The sequence below is a fragment of the Lupinus angustifolius genome, chromosome LG04 (assembly GCF_001865875.1).
Source record: "Lupinus angustifolius cultivar Tanjil chromosome LG04, LupAngTanjil_v1.0, whole genome shotgun sequence".
Taxonomy (NCBI): Eukaryota; Viridiplantae; Streptophyta; class Magnoliopsida; order Fabales; family Fabaceae; genus Lupinus; species Lupinus angustifolius.
In genome coordinates, this window is record NC_032012.1 from 4,292,344 (window position 1) to 4,315,258 (window position 22,915).

At 31.8% G+C, this 22,915-nt stretch overlaps 3 protein-coding genes and 1 long non-coding RNA gene across 4 annotated transcripts in view; all 4 read left to right on the forward strand.

Annotated features, from left to right (window-relative positions):
* LOC109344558 lies at nucleotides 3,345-9,042 on the forward strand. Its single transcript, XM_019583323.1, has 6 exons — nucleotides 3,345-3,676; nucleotides 4,606-4,782; nucleotides 5,415-5,540; nucleotides 6,378-6,575; nucleotides 8,059-8,223; nucleotides 8,944-9,042. Exons 1-6 carry the CDS (start codon nucleotides 3,449-3,451, stop codon nucleotides 9,040-9,042), a joined length of 993 nt encoding a protein of 330 aa, XP_019438868.1. The 5' UTR covers nucleotides 3,345-3,448.
* On the forward strand, nucleotides 9,263-13,507 carry LOC109344559. The gene is made up of 5 exons (XM_019583324.1): nucleotides 9,263-9,358; nucleotides 9,523-9,648; nucleotides 10,486-10,683; nucleotides 12,167-12,331; nucleotides 13,052-13,507. The coding sequence occupies exons 1-5, from the start codon at nucleotides 9,263-9,265 to the stop codon at nucleotides 13,409-13,411; spliced, it is 945 nt and encodes a 314-aa protein (XP_019438869.1). The 3' UTR covers nucleotides 13,412-13,507.
* LOC109345191 lies at nucleotides 15,584-17,308 on the forward strand. Its single transcript, XM_019584033.1, has one exon. The coding sequence runs from the start codon at nucleotides 15,957-15,959 to the stop codon at nucleotides 16,890-16,892; it is 936 nt and encodes a 311-aa protein (XP_019439578.1). The 5' UTR covers nucleotides 15,584-15,956; the 3' UTR covers nucleotides 16,893-17,308.
* LOC109345193 overlaps nucleotides 21,210-22,915 on the forward strand; it is a 17,750-nt gene continuing 16,044 nt past the window's right edge. The window contains exon 1 of the long non-coding RNA XR_002107400.1: nucleotides 21,210-21,220. This is a non-coding gene — a long non-coding RNA (uncharacterized LOC109345193). The remainder of the gene's footprint in view (nucleotides 21,221-22,915) is intronic.

Consider the following 22,915-nt stretch of genomic DNA (forward strand, 5'->3'; position numbering starts at 1 on the left):
ATGTGAAAATAATTTCTTTCAATATCGGAGATCACAGTTTTTATTTTTATTTTAGAATAAAAGAATCACCTCATTATAAATAAAAAGAGAGAATAAAAACATAATAAAACATTACTTTTCTTTTTGTACCATTATTGTCACATAAATACAAGAAATTTTTTAAAAATAAAATGTAACATTTTGATTTGTTTAGGATAAAGAATATGACACTATTGAGACAAATCTTTCTCCCACCTAACTCTCATCTTTCTATATCTCTTATCACAAGTAGTTATTTACACTTTCTATGTTCATTGTATAAAGTGACAATATTTAATTCTTTGTGTCATAAACTTAAAATGTGAGGGGAAAGTATCCCGATCTTATATACCTAAAAACATATTAGTAACTATATTATACTTTCTATATTAACGTGACAGAATTTGTTGGGCCAATGATCCCTACATTTAATCCCCAGTTGTTGATATGCATGGATAAAGGATTTAAGCTAATTGAAATATTCTTGAGAATCACTCATAACTTAACACATCAGAGCATAGTGCAGGAACTATATTAGATTGACAAATAAATTAAATATAAAAGGTTATGTGATCATTGTGATGTGTAGACAACTACCAGTGTCTGGTAAATTAACTCTTGAAGACAAGATCCAATGGATAACCACCAGTCCACCACGATCATGAATGCCTACCTATAAATGAATAGAAATTTCAATCTTATATCATATTTTGTCTTACGCTAATAAAAAATATTATATCAATTAAAAAAATTAAATTATTATTATTATTATTATTGTTTTTGTTATTTTTTTGTTGACATGATACAATGTATATAATATGATTTCAGAATAAACCATCTACTTCATGCTCTTTCACATCTAGAATAGACACAAAAAATCATTAAAAAAATTATGCAAATGAAAAAATAAATGATGAAATAAATAGCATGGTGTAAGTAGACAAATATCCCAACCTTTTGTTTCACTTTTCTCATTTACCTTTCATTGCTTATAGTTTATATGTTTATGAACCACACTCTCTTGTTCATGCCCTCCAACAACAATGACACCCTTTACAACCCTATGAACTCCTCCCTCTGCTGGAGGCATCGGAGTTGAGTAGTTGTTGCTGCTCTTGGCCCCACATTTGGGATTCAAGAGAAACACTACTACTCGGGTAATAGTTCCCCAGTGAAATATTTCAGTGAAGATTTGAAGAAAAGTGATGAGGTTTCAGCAAGGAAACTTGCAGCAGGGTTGTGGCAGTTGCAGTTTATGGAGGATGTCTTAGAAGATTGGTCCTTCCATTCCTCTATGTCCCACTATAAGGTGTGTCAATGTGTGATGTGTCACTAATGTTGAAGTTAAGAGTGTAACACGTATGCCCAATGTATTTATGGAAAAAATTATCTCCAACAATAGACAAATAAATTATTGATTTTGACTTTATATCTAAGGGTTATAGTATTTTTTATCTAAGCTTTATACTTGGTGAATACATGATTAAAACATAAATAATAAATGATACACTAACAATGTATAAAACTAATATAATGTATAATTAAGTTAGGTTGATGTGATCAAGTTGTAAGATAAATTTAAGAATAAATTCTAGTTTATGGATGAGGTCAAAAAGTAGTTAAATTACTTTTTTTATCGGCAATTGTTAGTTGTTAGTATTTTGTTATGGGTAAGACTCCACTTTCAACATCTTTCACTCTTACTATCAAAATATTTTATAACTCATTTTTTATTAATACTGAGACTCGAATTCATAATCTTCTACATTTTATTTCTTACTTCCTTCATCTTCCTCATCAGAATGGTATAAATTATAAAGTAATATATAAAAAAGATACTATAATTAATAATTAACTAACTCAACAATAACATGACATAATACTTCCTTCACTAAAATTTGTTACATGGATTTATATATCTAAATGACTAAAGAGCTGAAATTGAATTTTTCTGTAAAATAAATTATCCACAACACTAACCACTAAGTTACATTTTCTGTAAAATAAACATAATACTCTATGAAATAAAGGGAGTATTTTTAAAAACTATACTTTTATTGGGCATTGGTTTATTTTTTATCTAGGTTAGTTTTGCCACCTTTTTATGTTTGTTTGTTCATTGTCTCATGTCGACATCATATGCGCTCATGTTTTTTTCTTCAGCCAGCTAAAGGAAATGTACCTCGGTATCATAATGTTGGAGAAAAAATTAAAAAGACCAAAGATATGCTACAAAGACCAGAAACCACACCACATTCAAGAAATGTACATGGCAGTGCATCTAAGGTAAGAATTCTAGTAAAATTAATAATTTTAAGGAGAGAAATGTTATATTATTATATTTAAGAGATAAAAATATAATATCACATTGTTTTATTTGTTTTTTTATAATTCTTCTCCCCTGAAGAGGATCCTCATGGATAGGGTTGGAAACGAGCTGAACCGAGTCGAACCAGAGTTCAGCTCGGTTCAGCTCGATAAGGATTGGTTCGGCTTGAAACTCGATTCGAGTTCGATATGAGTTATTATTTTAGCTCGAGTTTAGCTCGGTTAAAATTCACGAACTGTTCGGTTCAGTTCGAATGATTCATTTGAACAACTCAAATAATTAATTAAATTTAAAAAAAATACTTAAAAAACGTTATATGTATATAAATATAATATTGTTTATATATATAACAACAATAAGTATAAAAAATAATGGATGAGTTATAATAAACTTAAAAATTAGTTTATATATATTGAGTCAGCTTATGAGACAAACGAGTTGAACTATATTCAACTCAAGTTCGGCTTGTTTATTTAAAGAGCTCAAGTTCAACTCATTTGGTTCATGAACCAAGTTTATCGAATTAAATAATGAATCAAGTTTCGAACGAATACCGAGTTGGTTCGATTCATCCCTACTCACTCACAAAGTTACATTGAAATAAAAAATTGAGATCTAACAAATGATTTTTTAAGACACTTTGAAATTAAAAAAACCCAACAAATAAATCCAAACTCTGTCCTGGTGCAAGACTGTATATTAAATGTATAATGATTGTTATTATATTAACCATGGTTGATATATAATTATAGTTAGTTATTCAAAAAAATAATAATCTAAATAAATAATAGATAGTATAATGTCTATATATAAATATACATTTTACATTCTTAAATACAGTAGATGACACTTTATCATTAAAGATACAAACAAAGTATATAACTTAGTCTCTATTACTGGAGATAGAGAGGATTTTTTTCCATTCGGTACTGAGGTTAAGCATAGGACCCCGATTGAAGAAAAAAGAAGGACGCAACATCGTTGACGAATCGGTGAAGATTGTATGAAGTACACGGTGACGGTGTTGCCGCCACCGTAACACCATTTCGTGAAACTCCGTTATTCCATTCTTCTTCATTTCGATTCCAAGTAGTGGTTCACATGGCCTATAGAAGGAAACAGAATAAACCTTCTTCTTCTTCTTCTTCTTCTTCTTCGAATACTCCGAATCAGATTGATACGTCGTCGTCTTCTTCCCTTGCTGCCAAAGCTATCAGAGCTTCTTCTGCTCGTCGTGATTCTTCTCTGTCCTCTCTTTATGGTCACTCAAATTTCTCTCACAATGCTTCTACTTCTTATCTTCCTCAACCTACTCCAATACCTCCTAAGGTTTTTCTCTTTCTCTCGCTTCATCTGTTTGTCAATGGATATTCAATACTATGTTTGTTTTTAATTACACAATGCGTAGTATTTTGAAGTAAAAGGACGATTTAGTGCTCGAGACTCTTACCTAATGAGGGTAGATGTATAAAACCTTATCCAGTTTGCTTCCAGGATTTGAACCAGTTACCTCTTAGTCAGAATGCGTATGATTTTTTAAGTGTCATAGATTATTAGGATTGTTTATTTTTCTCTTAGTGGGAAGAAAATTAGAAAGCTAATAATTCTTGCTTTACACTTCAGCAAAGGAGATTTTGATTGAGAAGACTAATGAAGAACATTACTTTATTTATGGGTTCACTTTAACAATTCTTGTGTTGCAAGGTTCATTTTGCTATTTGCTCGTGTGTAGCATTCAATGTGAACCATATTGGCAACATGAGTGGCATCAAAAGTTCAAAACCTAGTTAGTGTGCGGAAACTCTGTCAAATCAGACTCCTTTGAACATCTTCATTCATACTAGATACGTAGCAATTTCTGGCCTTCAAGAGCACAATGTTCTTATATCTGTATTTTTCTAAGGATTCTTATTGTTTTGCCTCTTCTTTTGTATTTATCGGTTTATCCCTCTTGATTAATGAATTTCTTTTTGGGTATTAACTCATGTTAAACTCCTTTTAATTGTTGATGCCCATATAGTTGCAGTGACTTTGACTAGATGTAGATACTGGGCAGATCTACAATTGTGGGCACAAAACATAAAGCTAATACTGATTTTTTTAATATGAATGTATTGATTATTGAAAATGCATGTTTCACTTATTTTCTCTCCATGTCCCTTCAATCTGTATTCTTTGGATTCTGTTGAATGATCATTCTGTTGATTCAAAACAGTAGTCTAATTTTGCTAAACTTGGTACATTGTTTGTAAATATAGGATTCAAGGTCTTATGAATTTACATCTATGAAAAGCTTGAATCAACCCAAGAATGGATTTTGGGATGTTCTGGCCAGAAAAGCCAAATCAATTATCGAGGATGATAACGTAACCCAGCAGTCCGAAACGCCTGCGACAACAAGGTCAAAATTGCCTGGTGTAGCATCTAGGGACAAGGTGAGTTTAGAATTACACGTGTCCTCAGCAAGGATGTTCCTTCATTTGTTAGGCCAGAAAAAAAAAGTTTGGTATGATATGTAACTCAATTTTTTAAGAAGTTTGATATGATTTGTAACTCATGAGAATTGTGGCAAATCATTATATTGTAGTAAAAATTGTAGTTTCAGTTGTAAGCAAGAGAAAGGTGCATTAATTTTGGAAGAGACACACATGTTACCATGTTAGACAAAAAGTTGTGACTATTTAGACTAGAGTGCTAAGGGGTAGTCCCCTAGAGGTTTTCTTATCTGCAATTTACCTGATTACTTACTATTTTTTTAGACATAGAAGTTTGCCAGATAGAAATAACGAAGCGGAATTACAAATAAAATGAGGATAAGAATCCTAGAAAATACATCAGATTACAAGGAAAAGGAAATGCAGCTAAGCTGGTCAACCTGTATCCAATTCGGAAGTGGTAACTCAGTTGAAATAAGTAAATAACTATTAGCAGAACACCAAAGCAGGGGCATATGCACTTCATGTTTTTAAAATTAAACTATTATCACAATCTTTGCATTCGACATTAGCTGCTTGCCTGCTTCTTTTTTTAACTGTAAAATTGGATGCTATTGTCATTCTCTGTGTAGTTCCAAGATTCAAATCACTTAGAGGGGAGCAATCTTAGAAGGGACAGGCCGGCATTTTTGAAGGGGTTAGATGCTTTCGCATCTTCTCTTAATCATATTGGTGGCACCATTGGTAAATCTTTGGAGGTGAGCTATGATATGAACGTTTTTGCTAATCAATTAACTTTTTGTGTAGTATAGTTATAAAAATTGGATCAGCATTACTTCATGAGTGTCTTTCTTCTTTGTAGTTATGCATCTTTTTGTCTCTCCCGTGGTTATAAACCATAGGATTCAAGTAGGATGTTGGAATGGATGAAATGGAGGAGTGCATCAAGTGTCATATGTGATTAAAAGGTGTCACTCAAGGTTGAGGGGAAATTTTACCGCACAATTTTAAGACTTGCAATGTTATATGGAGCAAATGTTGGGCACTAAAATGTTAACAAGAGAACTAACTCAATGTAATCGAGATGACAATGTTGTGTTGGATGAGTGGAGACACTAGACAAGATAGGATTATGAATGAATTCATTAGGGAGAAAATTGGGGTAGCTCGTACCGTAAAAACATGGTAGAATCAAGCCTTGGTTTGGGCATGTTAGATGGGGACAGTTGGAAGCCGCATTAAGAGAGGAGATCAAATTGAGGTTAGTCCAATTTTTAGAGGCTAAGGGAGGCCAAGAAAAATCATAAGCGAAACTATTAGGAAATATTTAGAGATCGATGTTTTCTAATGGACATGATTTATGATAGAACACTATGACGTCATTCGATCATGTAACTGGCCCCACCTAGTGGGACTAAGGCTTGGTTATTGTCATTATTATCACTTTTGTCGTCGATAGATAAAAAATGTATTACGGTAGGTTGTATTTTCTATTCATATTAATCTACTTGCACAACTTTCTTTTTCTCTGCCCCTTCCCTCCAAACTATATGCTTTGTGATCTTATTAGTACTCATGCTCATTTATGTGTGCAGGAGGGTTTTACAATTGTTGAGAACAGGACCTCAGATATCATTCAGGAAACTCGTAAACATATCAGGAAAAAGCCTGGCAACTCTGTTGGGCAGAATCAAGAGACAAACCATTCTACTACATTGCAACAATCCCAGTTGCGGACCCAGATGTCAGAAATGCAAACAGGCCAAGAACTTCAACTGAAGGCATCCCGCGACGTAAGGTGCCAACTATGTATCACTTTTTAATGTGGTAAAAGTACTTGTGTCGTTAAGTAGTGCAGCATGTAAAGTTCAACAGTCTTGCTCCAAGCTGTTTTTTTATTTTATCTTCCCTTCATTCTTTCATCATGTTTTTTAGCAAAATTTACTGCACAGATATACTTGCTGTGTCTGTAAAATCTTGTGTTCTAAGATTCTGTTGATTCGAAAATTGGAAATTGATTGAACTTAAACTTCAGAATAAAAATAAACTGAGAAAATTGAGTACGTTCATTTATCAACACTTCTATGTTAGAAAACAAGGAAAGCAAAATCAGCTATGATGCAAAGACATGGATACGGGGTAAAAGATTAAAATTGTTGTGATACATAGAAAATGGCAACAAAATCTGAACCACAAGTAGATGAAAAACTACACATATTTATTAAAAATGTAATATGTGATTGTGCATGTATTGATGTTTGTTTGCCACAATATGGATTATAAATCTTGAGCCTTTTTTGTTGTGTGTTATTTATGTTGTGTTTAAACATGGTTAGAATTTTTTTAGTGTTATGAATTTCTTTGTGCTGTTTAACAGTGAACTTCTTTTTATCTTTTTAATTTAAAAAATTACAAATCATTTGTGTTGGAGTGTTATATGGTGTGACCATGTCTAACATATGACATATGCAGCAACACTTCATAGATTTTGCAGTATAACTAATTATAACTGTCATTTTCTGAAAAATAAAATTACTTTAATTAGCTTATTTATAAAACTACTAGCTTCAGTAGCTTGTATGCTGTTTTTTCGTATAAAAACAGAGTAGAATATGCATTTTGTCTGTTTACGGAAGCATGTTTCTTATTTCTCTTCTAGGTTCTAGCACTTTCATTTGAACTATTAGATTGTAACATAGCAATGACTAACCCTTGTTGACAAGGAGAGTAGTAGACAAATATAATTCAACAACTTTTTGTAATGATTGTTTAGTTTATTTTTCCAATTTGGAGAAAAAGGTTTTACTAAATGCATTTTCTTGTTTTTTTTATTTTTCATTTTTAGTTTCATGTTTTGGATTGCAACTATGAACTAGCTTTGTAATCTTTTGTTGACATTATGAAGCCCTAATTTTTTTCCTCTTCGATTTCCTTAATATTGCTTCCGTTTGGGTCCCATTGAATGTATCTTTCAAATGCAGCCATCATTGCACTAATAGCTTAGTTCATTACCTACAAAATTAATTTAATACCTACAAATATTCTTAAAAAGCTTTGGGAACCTAAAGCTGGATAGGGCCATAATTTTCTGAGGCTCGTCCTTGTAGATAATTAAGGCTTAAAGCAAAGAGTAAAATATACATGTATATTCTTAAAATATACATGTTTATTAAAAAATCATTCCAAGATGGTATCAGGTTGATATCATCATAAGTCACAAGCTTCTATGATATATCTGAATGGAATGCATTGTTTGCCTGCTGGTTTTTGTGGCAGGTTGCAATGGCAATGGCTACCAAAGCGAAACTACTTCTTCGAGAGTTGAAGACTGTCAAAGCTGATCTGGCTTTTGCAAAGGATCGATGTGCTCAGCTAGAGGAAGAAAATAAAATCCTCCGTGAGAATCGTGAAAGAGGAGACAGCCAAGAAGATGACGATTTGGTAAGCCCTTATTTTTTTTTAAAAAATATGTCATTATTCCCACCCAAATTTCCCAAGTTCTTACTCTTGAGCGTAAGGCTACTTATATCTACGCATCTTCAAACCTCATAAATTTGTGCCTACTGGGCGGCCTTTTTTAAAACTTTTGCTTAGTTTAAACATGCCAAACCAACAAACTTTTATGTTTAGCACATTAAAACCATGAATTGTGGTTTTTAGTATTTAGCAGCCTAGTTCACTTCAATTTTCCTTAGTAACAGTAGCCACCAAAAGTTTAAGACATTCCAAGACCAAAAAACTTTTATGTTCAGCTCATTAAAACAATGAGTTCTGGTCAGTACTTAGCACTTAGCAGCCTGTTTAATGTTACTTTTTTGTGTCCCATCCCATTTAAACTTGGGTTGGTGTAGATAGGTGCTAGTTGTTGGTCTGCAAGTCGATTTCACCGATTCTCCCCTTGTTGTGTACTTCCCTCCTGTCTCTCGAATCTAATTTCTGTTAAATAAAATTTTACCACTTGCTCTACTTACCCTGCAAAGACATTCTTTCCCAAACTTAGAATATTAGATCAATCAAATTTGAGTAGTTGATAATTCATATATGGTTCAGATTGATTTGATTATTCAGATTTGTACCCACATTGTGTCCTTATGGAAAGTGTGCTAAATATACTATTTCACAACCAAATTCTACATTTTCATGATAGCATTTCCATTATAGATACGGCTTCAACTTGAAACTCTTCTGGCTGAAAAAGCTCGCTTGGCCCATGAGAACTCAATTTATGCTCGTGAGAACCGCTTTCTAAGGGAATTGTAGTAAAAATTGTAGTTTCAGTTGTAAGCAAGAGAAAGGTGCATTAATTTTGGAAGAGACACACATGTTACCATGTTAGACAAAAAGTTGTGACTATTTAGACTAGAGTGCTAAGGGGTAGTCCCCTAGAGGTTTTCTTATCTGCAATTTACCTGATTACTTACTATTTTTTTAGACATAGAAGTTTGCCAGATAGAAATAACGAAGCGGAATTACAAATAAAATGAGGATAAGAATCCTAGAAAATACATCAGATTACAAGGAAAAGGAAATGCAGCTAAGCTGGTCAACCTGTATCCAATTCGGAAGTGGTAACTCAGTTGAAATAAGTAAATAACTATTAGCAGAACACCAAAGCAGGGGCATATGCACTTCATGTTTTTAAAATTAAACTATTATCACAATCTTTGCATTCGACATTAGCTGCTTGCCTGCTTCTTTTTTTAACTGTAAAATTGGATGCTATTGTCATTCTCTGTGTAGTTCCAAGATTCAAATCACTTAGAGGGGAGCAATCTTAGAAGGGACAGGCCGGCATTTTTGAAGGGGTTAGATGCTTTCGCATCTTCTCTTAATCATATTGGTGGCACCATTGGTAAATCTTTGGAGGTGAGCTATGATATGAACGTTTTTGCTAATCAATTAACTTTTTGTGTAGTATAGTTATAAAAATTGGATCAGCATTACTTCATGAGTGTCTTTCTTCTTTGTAGTTATGCATCTTTTTGTCTCTCCCGTGGTTATAAACCATAGGATTCAAGTAGGATGTTGGAATGGATGAAATGGAGGAGTGCATCAAGTGTCATATGTGATTAAAAGGTGTCACTCAAGGTTGAGGGGAAATTTTACCGCACAATTTTAAGACTTGCAATGTTATATGGAGCAAATGTTGGGCACTAAAATGTTAACAAGAGAACTAACTCAATGTAATCGAGATGACAATGTTGTGTTGGATGAGTGGAGACACTAGACAAGATAGGATTATGAATGAATTCATTAGGGAGAAAATTGGGGTAGCTCGTACCGTAAAAACATGGTAGAATCAAGCCTTGGTTTGGGCATGTTAGATGGGGACAGTTGGAAGCCGCATTAAGAGAGGAGATCAAATTGAGGTTAGTCCAATTTTTAGAGGCTAAGGGAGGCCAAGAAAAATCATAAGCGAAACTATTAGGAAATATTTAGAGATCGATGTTTTCTAATGGACATGATTTATGATAGAACACTATGACGTCATTCGATCATGTAACTGGCCCCACCTAGTGGGACTAAGGCTTGGTTATTGTCATTATTATCACTTTTGTCGTCGATAGATAAAAAATGTATTACGGTAGGTTGTATTTTCTATTCATATTAATCTACTTGCACAACTTTCTTTTTCTCTGCCCCTTCCCTCCAAACTATATGCTTTGTGATCTTATTAGTACTCATGCTCATTTATGTGTGCAGGAGGGTTTTACAATTGTTGAGAACAGGACCTCAGATATCATTCAGGAAACTCGTAAACATATCAGGAAAAAGCCTGGCAACTCTGTTGGGCAGAATCAAGAGACAAACCATTCTACTACATTGCAACAATCCCAGTTGCGGACCCAGATGTCAGAAATGCAAACAGGCCAAGAACTTCAACTGAAGGCATCCCGCGACGTAAGGTGCCAACTATGTATCACTTTTTAATGTGGTAAAAGTACTTGTGTCGTTAAGTAGTGCAGCATGTAAAGTTCAACAGTCTTGCTCCAAGCTGTTTTTTTATTTTATCTTCCCTTCATTCTTTCATCATGTTTTTTAGCAAAATTTACTGCACAGATATACTTGCTGTGTCTGTAAAATCTTGTGTTCTAAGATTCTGTTGATTCGAAAATTGGAAATTGATTGAACTTAAACTTCAGAATAAAAATAAACTGAGAAAATTGAGTACGTTCATTTATCAACACTTCTATGTTAGAAAACAAGGAAAGCAAAATCAGCTATGATGCAAAGACATGGATACGGGGTAAAAGATTAAAATTGTTGTGATACATAGAAAATGGCAACAAAATCTGAACCACAAGTAGATGAAAAACTACACATATTTATTAAAAATGTAATATGTGATTGTGCATGTATTGATGTTTGTTTGCCACAATATGGATTATAAATCTTGAGCCTTTTTTGTTGTGTGTTATTTATGTTGTGTTTAAACATGGTTAGAATTTTTTTAGTGTTATGAATTTCTTTGTGCTGTTTAACAGTGAACTTCTTTTTATCTTTTTAATTTAAAAAATTACAAATCATTTGTGTTGGAGTGTTATATGGTGTGACCATGTCTAACATATGACATATGCAGCAACACTTCATAGATTTTGCAGTATAACTAATTATAACTGTCATTTTCTGAAAAATAAAATTACTTTAATTAGCTTATTTATAAAACTACTAGCTTCAGTAGCTTGTATGCTGTTTTTTCGTATAAAAACAGAGTAGAATATGCATTTTGTCTGTTTACGGAAGCATGTTTCTTATTTCTCTTCTAGGTTCTAGCACTTTCATTTGAACTATTAGATTGTAACATAGCAATGACTAACCCTTGTTGACAAGGAGAGTAGTAGACAAATATAATTCAACAACTTTTTGTAATGATTGTTTAGTTTATTTTTCCAATTTGGAGAAAAAGGTTTTACTAAATGCATTTTCTTGTTTTTTTTATTTTTCATTTTTAGTTTCATGTTTTGGATTGCAACTATGAACTAGCTTTGTAATCTTTTGTTGACATTATGAAGCCCTAATTTTTTTCCTCTTCGATTTCCTTAATATTGCTTCCGTTTGGGTCCCATTGAATGTATCTTTCAAATGCAGCCATCATTGCACTAATAGCTTAGTTCATTACCTACAAAATTAATTTAATACCTACAAATATTCTTAAAAAGCTTTGGGAACCTAAAGCTGGATAGGGCCATAATTTTCTGAGGCTCGTCCTTGTAGATAATTAAGGCTTAAAGCAAAGAGTAAAATATACATGTATATTCTTAAAATATACATGTTTATTAAAAAATCATTCCAAGATGGTATCAGGTTGATATCATCATAAGTCACAAGCTTCTATGATATATCTGAATGGAATGCATTGTTTGCCTGCTGGTTTTTGTGGCAGGTTGCAATGGCAATGGCTACCAAAGCGAAACTACTTCTTCGAGAGTTGAAGACTGTCAAAGCTGATCTGGCTTTTGCAAAGGATCGATGTGCTCAGCTAGAGGAAGAAAATAAAATCCTCCGTGAGAATCGTGAAAGAGGAGACAGCCAAGAAGATGACGATTTGGTAAGCCCTTATTTTTTTTTAAAAAATATGTCATTATTCCCACCCAAATTTCCCAAGTTCTTACTCTTGAGCGTAAGGCTACTTATATCTACGCATCTTCAAACCTCATAAATTTGTGCCTACTGGGCGGCCTTTTTTAAAACTTTTGCTTAGTTTAAACATGCCAAACCAACAAACTTTTATGTTTAGCACATTAAAACCATGAATTGTGGTTTTTAGTATTTAGCAGCCTAGTTCACTTCAATTTTCCTTAGTAACAGTAGCCACCAAAAGTTTAAGACATTCCAAGACCAAAAAACTTTTATGTTCAGCTCATTAAAACAATGAGTTCTGGTCAGTACTTAGCACTTAGCAGCCTGTTTAATGTTACTTTTTTGTGTCCCATCCCATTTAAACTTGGGTTGGTGTAGATAGGTGCTAGTTGTTGGTCTGCAAGTCGATTTCACCGATTCTCCCCTTGTTGTGTACTTCCCTCCTGTCTCTCGAATCTAATTTCTGTTAAATAAAATTTTACCACTTGCTCTACTTACCCTGCAAAGACATTCTTTCCCAAACTTAGAATATTAGATCAATCAAATTTGAGTAGTTGATAATTCATATATGGTTCAGATTGATTTGATTATTCAGATTTGTACCCACATTGTGTCCTTATGGAAAGTGTGCTAAATATACTATTTCACAACCAAATTCTACATTTTCATGATAGCATTTCCATTATAGATACGGCTTCAACTTGAAACTCTTCTGGCTGAAAAAGCTCGCTTGGCCCATGAGAACTCAATTTATGCTCGTGAGAACCGCTTTCTAAGGGAAGTAGTTGAATATCACCAGCTTACAATGCAGGATGTTGTCTACTTAGATGAGAACAATGAAGAAGTCACCGAAGTTAACCCTCTTAACTTTCCTCCAGTGCCGACTATGTCCCCGCGATCTACTACTCCATCTATAGCATCCCTATCATCGCCTCCAGAGACCAACCATTGCATGGATTCAGAATTAACCAGAGGCACCTCATCTTCCATTTCTGAGAAGGGTGCAAAGACTTCTGAGGTGACTGTAAAGGATTCGAAGAGTTCTTGAGTCACAAGAAGTATCTCTTCTATCACAGGAAAGGGTGCCAAATGACATGAAGTTCTTCTGTTAAATAGAAAATACCACTTTTTGATGTTCCTTGATTTTTTTCCAAGTCCAAATCATGATTTCATGTTTGTGCATCATGGTTATGCATGATTATTGATTCTAGTTACAGTTAAACATCAGTAGCAGTCAATATTCGTTTCTCTTTCTGTTCTATACATATTTTCTGATCAATGAAGTCTGTGAGAAATCATTACACTGATCAAGTGACAATTTCTCATACTACAATATAGGCTAAGCTTGTGTAATTGACCATTGGTTCTACATGGAACAGTTTCCTAATACTGAAGGAGTTGGTAAGGCACCTATTTTTTATTTTTCATGAGTTTATTAATCAATTATAAAATGGTTATTGGTAGTTAGTTAACTATATGTGGATTCTTACCCAAATGTCTAGTGTGAAAATCTAAATTACTAATGAATATTTCATAGCTAATCAAGATCTAGTATGAGGTTAATTGTGTGGAGCTCATAAATCATGCTAATAGAGTCTCTTTGTTTGATAATTATGAATGTATACATTTATCCTCTTTATAAAACGTTATCGAAGTGACTTTTGTGTTTATCATTTGTGATCCAAATGAGTAACACAATAAGGATTAAAGTTCTATCATCTTAAACTTAGTCATCTATTAACAAATCTTTCTAAAATAATTCCTTGCAAAATTTTGAAGCATTGAAAATCCACCATGCATTAAAAAAATCACCATACAAAAACATTGTATTTGAAGAATAGAAAATATGTTTAGTTTCTCATTAAAACTTATTTTCCAAGTTCAGTTCAAATCGTATGTGAAATGATTTAGATATCAATATTTTATCAATAAACATAGTTTATGATAGAATATTATACTGTCATCAATTCATATACCTGAAACTGACTGAGATCAAGATTTGATTAAAACTTTCTATAGAAATGATTGTGGTTGTTTAAAAAAACATTCTCTTTTGTTTCCTCATTATCTGCCTAGCCCTAAGCAGGAGAGTAGAACTCAAATTTTTCAACCAGAAATGAGAATGAATGTGTGGTTCAGAGTCTGTCAATTAATTTTTCATCCCAAAGAAGAGAAAGATAAATAAAGATAATTTCTTAGTGAGTGATTTGATGAAATTCCTGTGATAATGTATTTGGACATCTCTCTCATCTACATAATCATCTAAGAGGATCTTATCAACAACAAAAATCCTCCGAGAGGAGAAAAACAAGTGAGAAGGTCAAATCAAATAAAGTGAGAGGAGCAAATTTGTCATTGTATGATGGGCATTTATTATGTGACTATATGCTGCAGTTTCGTAGTACAACTTCGTCACAGGCTGAATTTCTTATAAGTAAAATATATTTTTTAGGAATCTTTTTATAGCAAGAAAATGATATATTTTTCATTTATAGACAAGGGAGTAATAATAAGCCCATAAAAGAAAAGGTAGTTGTGGCATTGGCTAAGAATTGTGTACCATTGATTAGAGTTGGTATTAGCAGCTAATTCCACTCTTATAAATGAACATGCTTTGTTATTGGTAGCTCCTATTGTGATCCCGTGACCCCCTAAATTTTGTGGAATGAGTGTTTATTGCACTCTTTTATGTAAAGTTATGTTTTGGTTCCTTAAATAGCAGTACCTCCTTGGTTTAGCATCTCATGCAATATAAAAGATCCAACATATAAATTAATTTGGTCCATACATATTCATCTTTTATGAGTTAAGTTGACTGAGGAGATTTATTACTTTAAAAATGAATCAAAGATAGATAACTCTGACATTTTTTATATGAAATAAAATATATCATGTATGATTCTAGATCTGTCTTGGTAGTACGTATTTAATATGTCTTATTTATTCGTTTTTGAACCCAAACCCATAAATTCAGAAAATATTAAAAGTAATAATGAATATGTTACTTTTTTTTATATAGATATATCATTTTCTTTTCAGTTTCTATAAAAACCTGTTATTTAATTCTTCTACTGATATCCTTTGCACAATTTTAAATATAATAAAATCATCATTTCTATAATTATAAATTGAAAGAGATTTGAAGAGAGAAAAACCTAAATCAGGGTCCATACACCACAACACAAAATAGAACAGCTGAATAGAAATGTGTGCATGCATTAGCTAGCATTATGACCCTTTTCTTTTTTCAACTTTTTTCCTTCTTTTTTTCCTATCTCCAATATTACATTTCACTTTTTTCATTTCCTCTTAACAACGATAAGAATTTCAAGATTCTCCCACCAACCCATCACAGAAAAACAATGGGTTTTTTGTAAAAATCTGATTTTTGTTCCTGGAACTGAAGTTTCTAGTTTTCTTCTTTTGCAGCACACAACACAACAATGCTGAACAATTCATGCTTATTTTGTGCTGTTTAAACAGTGAAGTCTTTATCTTTTTCAATTTTCTCTCTATTTTGTATCTCTTAGCCTCTGGTTCTGTTTCTGAGTGGTGTGTTTTGTTTGATTTTGACAAAAACTAATGAGATCTTGATGAGGGTCAGATCCATTCTCCTTGCCCTGTTCTCACTGCCATTGCTTCTTTCTATACAATTTTCAAGCTCTCAGCTTTTACCTGATTCTGCCCTCTCATCAAGTGATCTTGATGCAATTCTTCAAAATTATGCCTTTAAGGCACTTTTTAACCCCAAAACTGGGGTACCCTATGATGCTAAACTACCCAAAAACCTATCAGGTATTAGTGTCTCAGCAATGAGGCTTAAAAGTGGTAGTTTGAGAAAAAGGGGAGTTCAAAGTTACAAAGAATTTAAGATCCCAATTGGTGTTGTTGAACAACCTTATGTTGAAAGGCTTGTTTGGGTGTACCATAACTTCGGGAATTGGTCTGAAGTTTTTTACCCTTTACCTGGTTACTCATATTTAGCACCTGTTTTGGGTCTACTGGCTTATAGTGGTACCAATTTGTCAGCTTCTGAGTTGCCTGCATTGGATATAAGAGCTTCTGATAAGCCAATTTTGATCAAATTCTCCAATGTGAAATCAGCACCATCAGGGTCAGTGGCTAAGTGTGTGTATTTTGATTTACATGGTTCAGTGCAGTTTGATATTCTATCACATGAAAATTCATGTTCAACACTTCAACAAGGGCACTTTTCAATTGTTGTGGAATCTAATGCTCCATCATCACCAGCACCAGCTCCAGAACCTGTTAAGGAAAATGGTGGGAACAATAAGTACAAGGTGTGGATAATTGTTGCATATGTGGTTGGTGGGTTATTGTTGGTGGTTATGTTGAGTTTAATTGCTGCTAGAGTTATAAGAATCAAGAAGGATATGGAGATTCAGCAATTGGAATGGGTTGCTGATAGTTATGAAAATTTGAAGATAACATCAATTGGAAGCACCAAAGCACCATTAGCTATGGGGACACGTACTAAGCCAATACTAGAAAATGATTATATTCCTTAGATGTAAAGTCACTCTTGTAGCTTCCATTGTTTTCCATGCTTGGTATTGCAATTTTCCGGTTCCCGACTTTAAGGTTTCGTTTGCGAGTTGAGTTTTGCAAGGGAATGGAGGGAAATAAGAGATTTCAGGATCGTCTCATAAGTGTATTTCAATACTCTCAAGCTTCTCATTTCCCGAACATAGCCTACAGATACTATTGGCACTTTAAATGAGAATGAATTCAAAGGTAATGAATGCTATGGACACTCTACATTGTCTATTAACACTATCATAAGCTAATAAAGAGTATGATTAGTGAATTTAGAGTGTCAACACTCTACCTAACTTCAAATGCTTTCTTTGACCATGCTCAGAAATTCAGTTTCTTTTATTTCAATTTTGTATGATTTTATTGAACCTCATCTTCCCTGCTTACATTATAGTGCCAAAAGCAAAAGTTTTATAGAATCCTCATTTCTTTAATATCCAATTTATTATGTCTATGAATTCTATTATATTTAGCTATTTGTAGATTCACAAAAATAATAGGATCCCCAAAGTTAAATAGTTGTGATTGGTATGATGTGAAAAAATGGGAAATCAATATCATTTTTTTTGTACTACCAGAGATCCCTCACCTTGTGTAAGTAAGAAACTAATCCTTCTCAAATGCGTGACCGTCTCTCCCAACGAGTGTCGCTCATAGAAATTAAACTCTTGATCTTTTGATCATCCTAGGATCAAGCGACCAACATATTGTTGGTAATCAATATCATTCTTTGAAACTACAGCGGTAAGGTGAGAAAAAACTACATTTGATAAGGAATCAGACAAGTGAGAAAAAACAATAGAAGGCCCAAACTTACTAAGTGCTCAAACCCATTAAACCAAAAAGTGGGAAGTAATTGCTCCGTTCTTCTCTCTTTTCACCATTTTCTCCTCTTAAATTTTATGTATTCTTCTATCTTGATTTTATGACAATGTTAAATTTATTTTGTTGGTTCTTATAGCTTTTCTTATTTTTCAAACAGGTGTTTATAATTCAAAAATTTGCAATCAAGTCCTCATGGTTAACACTAATAATGTTTGCTAAGTTATCACTTATTTAAAAAAATCAGACAAACTATAGGGGCATAATACTTCTATAAGTCCTGTAGTTTATTTAAGTTTCAATTATGTCCTATAATTTAGTACTAGTAGTTAATAGTTAACAATATCTTAATTAAAAGCTAATACAACTACCAAATAAATATTTATTTAGAAACTTGTATCAATTGGAGACCCAATTATATATTTTTTTTAAATTATAGGAATATATTCATATATTTCATAAAATCATAAAAACCTATAAGGTAATTTTGGGTTTGAAGTTTGAACTACATGTAGATAAAGATTGAGAGAGAGCTATGTAATAAAATATTACCCCATATTGAGGCCAGACTTTGGTTGGGTTTGGGCTACCCAATTTTTTTTGGTATCTATAGACAATAGTAACATTAACTAGTAAGGTATAAAAGTAAGACCAAAATATGACATTGTAATTTTGTTTACATTACATGGTAATATATTAAACCTCATAAAATCACATAAATTATAGTTAAATATATCATTATCACTCATAACAAATTTATATATCTTATTATATTAAGTCATTAATAAATTACAATATTGTTTTTATAAATTATAGTCTATATACTTTTTATTTATGTAAATGTTAATCTATATATATATATATATTATTAAATTTATTGAATTAAAAAATATCAGTAGATTCACTCGGACAAAACCCTAATATCTATGCATTGTTAATGTAAATATTTATACATAATCATTACATTATTCATCTATATTACTTATTTGAAGAGTAAATAATAATTAAACATAAATAGTAGATGATACAATAACAATGTTCTCCTATTATAATAGAATTCATCAAAATGAATTAAGTTTAAACATTAAATACCAAGGGTTTGCTAGGGTTTATTTCTCTAGCAACTAGGTTTTCCAATTAAGGTGTGTGACACGCCATGTGAGTTTTTCACTTTTTTTAATGAGACTAATTGTTTTATCAACCATTTTTGTACAAAATTAAAAAGCATTGTTGTTGTTTATTCAAAAGTGATAAGTACGGTAAAGCTATTTCTATAAGTAACGCCTTTAGAGCTTATATTAAGTTTGTATCTTTTTCTAAGAGTAATATTCACTTACTACTTCACTTAGCCCATAGTAAGTACACACATATCTTCAGAGAAAAGGACATGCTATATTTTAAGGAAAACAACTCTTACAAAAGCTAAATGTAATAGTTTTATTTTCTTTGTATATCAAAGTTGGTATAATATAAAGTTGATTTAAACTTATCTGCACCTTTTCGTTAATCAAATTAGACAGTAGCTCATATTTACTCAACCTCTTATAATGTTTTTTTTTAATTTGATTCTGATCATTTAAATTATGAGAAAAAATGTATTCACTATGTGTGTAAAAGTTTTATACACTGTCACTTCATCCTCCACTATTCATTTTCAATTATCATTAACTTCTAAAAAAATAATACAAATAAATTGTGGATGATGTATTGATTGTATTTTTTATACCAATAAATGGTATATGACCATATTTTTTATATATTTATATCAAGTAATATGATGCTAAGCTATTTTATAAATTTGACATCTCAAGACATTTTCTATTGAGATATACCATATTTGAATATTTTGAGAAGCAAAGATGGGGAGGAATAGCACACTCAAGTGAAGTAGTTCTATGTCCTAATATTAAGGTGAAGGTCACCTTTGTTAAAAAAAAGATTGGATGATTGAGTGAAATAATTTAATTATATCAAAATTCATCTATCTTCTTTCAATTAATTTTTTTCTTGACTTTCTAGGATATACTTTTTCCATAACACTTAGTGTAACAAGTTTCTTTTAGTTTTTTCTCCCACTTTTAATTTAATATTTTTTGTCTAATTTTAAGGAATTAATTTATTGGTGGATATGAGCTTATAATATATTAATCACTTTCTTTTCTCTATAAATATTGTTTTAGGTTTTTTTTTACAAACCAAATAAATTATTAATTTTTTTTAATAGAATTGTTATTATTTTTCGTTTTATATCATTCCCAATACACATCTCCACTTTATTCGCTACTAATTTTTGTCTGCACCATAATATATAATTGATAAAAATGATTAATATTCTCTTGACTTTGAAAATGAAAGTTAAACTAAAAAACGATAATTATAGAGGGGCAAATACAGTATTAAGTGTATAATTATATGTTCAAACAGTAGCTATCTTAATACTAGTAAATTGAACAGAATAATAGGAAAATGATTTAGTCAAAATACAAGTAAGCTGTCACATATTGATAACTCAGTTGGTTAAAATTAAAGACTTGAGAAATATAATGTTCGATCTCTCTTTGGATTAAGAAAATCACATGAATGCTGGCCTAGGAACGATATCAATGTTACCACAATATACCCATAAAAATATTAATGTTATGTGTTAGATATAAGTTTGTACTTTTGGTTTTGATGATATCTTGTTAGGATGTGTCTATAGATAAAAAAATAATAATAAGTGAGAAGTGGAAACAAATTTTGGGGATACAAATAACTCTACTTATTATAAGAAAAAAGGTCAATTATAATTACACAAATAACATTATTGTAAAATATATTTCCTTTATCAAGTGTGTAGATTTGCTTGCGAGTTGTTTTAACTTATCAAGTGCCTGAAAATAAAGCTGCTTTAATTAGTTGATACAAAGAGTTTTGTAGCATATAATTAAAACAAAATGTCCAACCACTCATTCATTTGGTTATTTTTTAATTAAACAAGATAACAAATATATATGTTTAGGTTCAGGCTCCTCTAAAACCACCTTTAAAAAAAGAATATTGAAAATGATTTAAAAATAAAGATTGGTTTATGTTTAAATGCAATGTTGATTTAAAAAAAATAAATAAACAAAGTCTCCATGATTTTTAGAAATTGTATATATCTATATATTAATGTAAAAGTATCCGTCTTAAAAAAGCACAACTCAAAATTTGTTTGTGATAGTTTCTTCCTTCTTTTACGATTTTCTAAACATTAGTTCTAAATAAGTGTGGAGAAGTCATTAAGATCAAATTTATGTCACTCAGCATAAATTTAAAGGCTTACACTATTTTGGTGTATTTCACATATACATGTAGAAAAAGTTCGTGACTTTTAATAAAAAATATAACTACTAATTAAAGTTCATTTAGTAAAGTGTCTATATGTATATGTATGTATTGAAAGTGACTTAAAGTGAGAATATTTGTTCATGTGAGAGACAAAAACAATTAATATGTCCATTAAATTTTATTTGAATTGTCAAAATTAAAAAATAAGCACAAATTACTTTTTTAATCTATCATGTGACCATAAACCTACTTTTAGTATTAATCATCCATGTATAACAACGATTTATTCTTTTTATATGAAAATGATTTTGACTTGAGCCACTCTTATGTATAATATATATAATCGAATCAGGTCATCAACATAATAAGTTGTTGGGAGATCTTCATCCATGAGTTACAACATTCCTCCGTGGGCTAAGTGAAAGAAACATATAAGTGGGCTTGACACCACATCTTGACCCTAAATCTTAAGGTATTAGGTCTATGAGTCCATCCACTTATATGCTGTTTAACTCATCTATTTTTGCCCAGTGTGAGACTCCTTCATTCACACTTGGAATACCCAACACAAGTCAAACTGTTTTTGTTTAACTTATTTATTTAATAAACTTAATTTTTAGCTAAAATTAAACTTTTTTATTCATAAATTAAATTTATTGAACAAAATAAAGAGTCAATTTTTTGAACAAATGTCATGTTGAATTGATTCATTGTGCATTCTAATTCTAAGATGAGCAGAGTATAAGAGTTTAGAAATGGAATAAAAGCTTAAAATCTAAAATGTACTACTTTCCGGCATATTAAATATTCTTTTAAGAAATTCTATGTTATTTTCTTTCTTAATTCCCTATCCTCAACTTCTATCACATACGTGAATAAAACATTCTTTTTAAAACTCACTTAAATACTAAAAATGATACTAATTTTTTAAAAACATTTTTTAAACCAAACTGATACATGTATAGATTTTTTTCATGGTAAATGTTTAATTTGAAGTAAAGGGTAATATGATGGTCAACGTGTGGGTGAAATCATCTCTGTTTGGCTCTACTATTCCCTTCAAAGAAAATGTATATTTAAACTTAATATTGGTAGTCATTGGTGATGGGTATGTTTAAAGGGATAGACAGATATAGAAGATAAATTTGTGTTTGCTACAAAGTCATAGAAGATGAAATTTAAAGCAATGTGAGTGAATTAACTTTTTAAATTAAGTTTACTAACATGTTACAATTCCCATGCTTATTATGATCTCAGTAAGTGTTGTGCAATGACTCATATCTCTAGATAACAACAATACAAGTTATGGGTTAGGGCTGATGTAAATGGGTTGGGGTAGAGGGCTATATATATTGATGTTATGTAGACCTAATGTAACAAGGAGAAGAATAGTAAAACACTAATCCTTATTCTCTAATAATATATAGTGGTAGCCACTCAACGCTCCCGGGGACGTAGGCACAATTGGCCGAACCTCGTTACCAAATCTCTTGTGTTATTCTCTTGTCTCTATACTCTTTACTATTTGATTGTTCGCTTGTTCCCAACAATTGCTATCAGATGGCTCTTAACCCAGGTGCCAAATTCGAGGTGGGGAAGTTCGATGGAACTGGTAATTTCGGATTGTGGCAAAGGAGGGTTAAGGATGTGTTGGCTCAACAAGGTCTATCAAAGGCGCTGCGTGAGAATAAACCAGAGGGTATGGATCAACTGGATTGGGAAGAGTTGAAGGAGAAGCCTGCGGAAACCATAAGGCTTTGTCTATCAGATGAGATGATGTATCATGTTATGGATCTGACATCACCAACAGAGGTATGGGAGACATTAGAGAAGCGGTTCATGTCAAAGTCTCTAACAAATA

What these genes read in the sequence shown, in the direction of transcription:
- LOC109344558 (XM_019583323.1), top strand. Translation starts at nt 3,449, where the DNA reads ATGGCCTATAGAAGGAAACAGAATAAACCTTCTTCTTCTTCTTCTTCT. An exon ending in GTGTAGCATCTAGGGACAAG is followed by an intron (nt 4,783 to 5,414) that starts GTGAGTTTAGAA and finishes TTCTCTGTGTAG; the next exon opens with TTCCAAGATTCAAATCACTT. An exon ending in CCATTGGTAAATCTTTGGAG is followed by an intron (nt 5,541 to 6,377) that starts GTGAGCTATGAT and finishes TTATGTGTGCAG; the next exon opens with GAGGGTTTTACAATTGTTGA.
- LOC109344559 (XM_019583324.1), top strand. Translation starts at nt 9,263, where the DNA reads ATGAGGATAAGAATCCTAGAAAATACATCAGATTACAAGGAAAAGGAA. An exon ending in AACTGAAGGCATCCCGCGAC is followed by an intron (nt 10,684 to 12,166) that starts GTAAGGTGCCAA and finishes TTTTTGTGGCAG; the next exon opens with GTTGCAATGGCAATGGCTAC. An exon ending in GCCAAGAAGATGACGATTTG is followed by an intron (nt 12,332 to 13,051) that starts GTAAGCCCTTAT and finishes TTTCCATTATAG; the next exon opens with ATACGGCTTCAACTTGAAAC.
- LOC109345191 (XM_019584033.1), top strand. Translation starts at nt 15,957, where the DNA reads ATGAGGGTCAGATCCATTCTCCTTGCCCTGTTCTCACTGCCATTGCTT.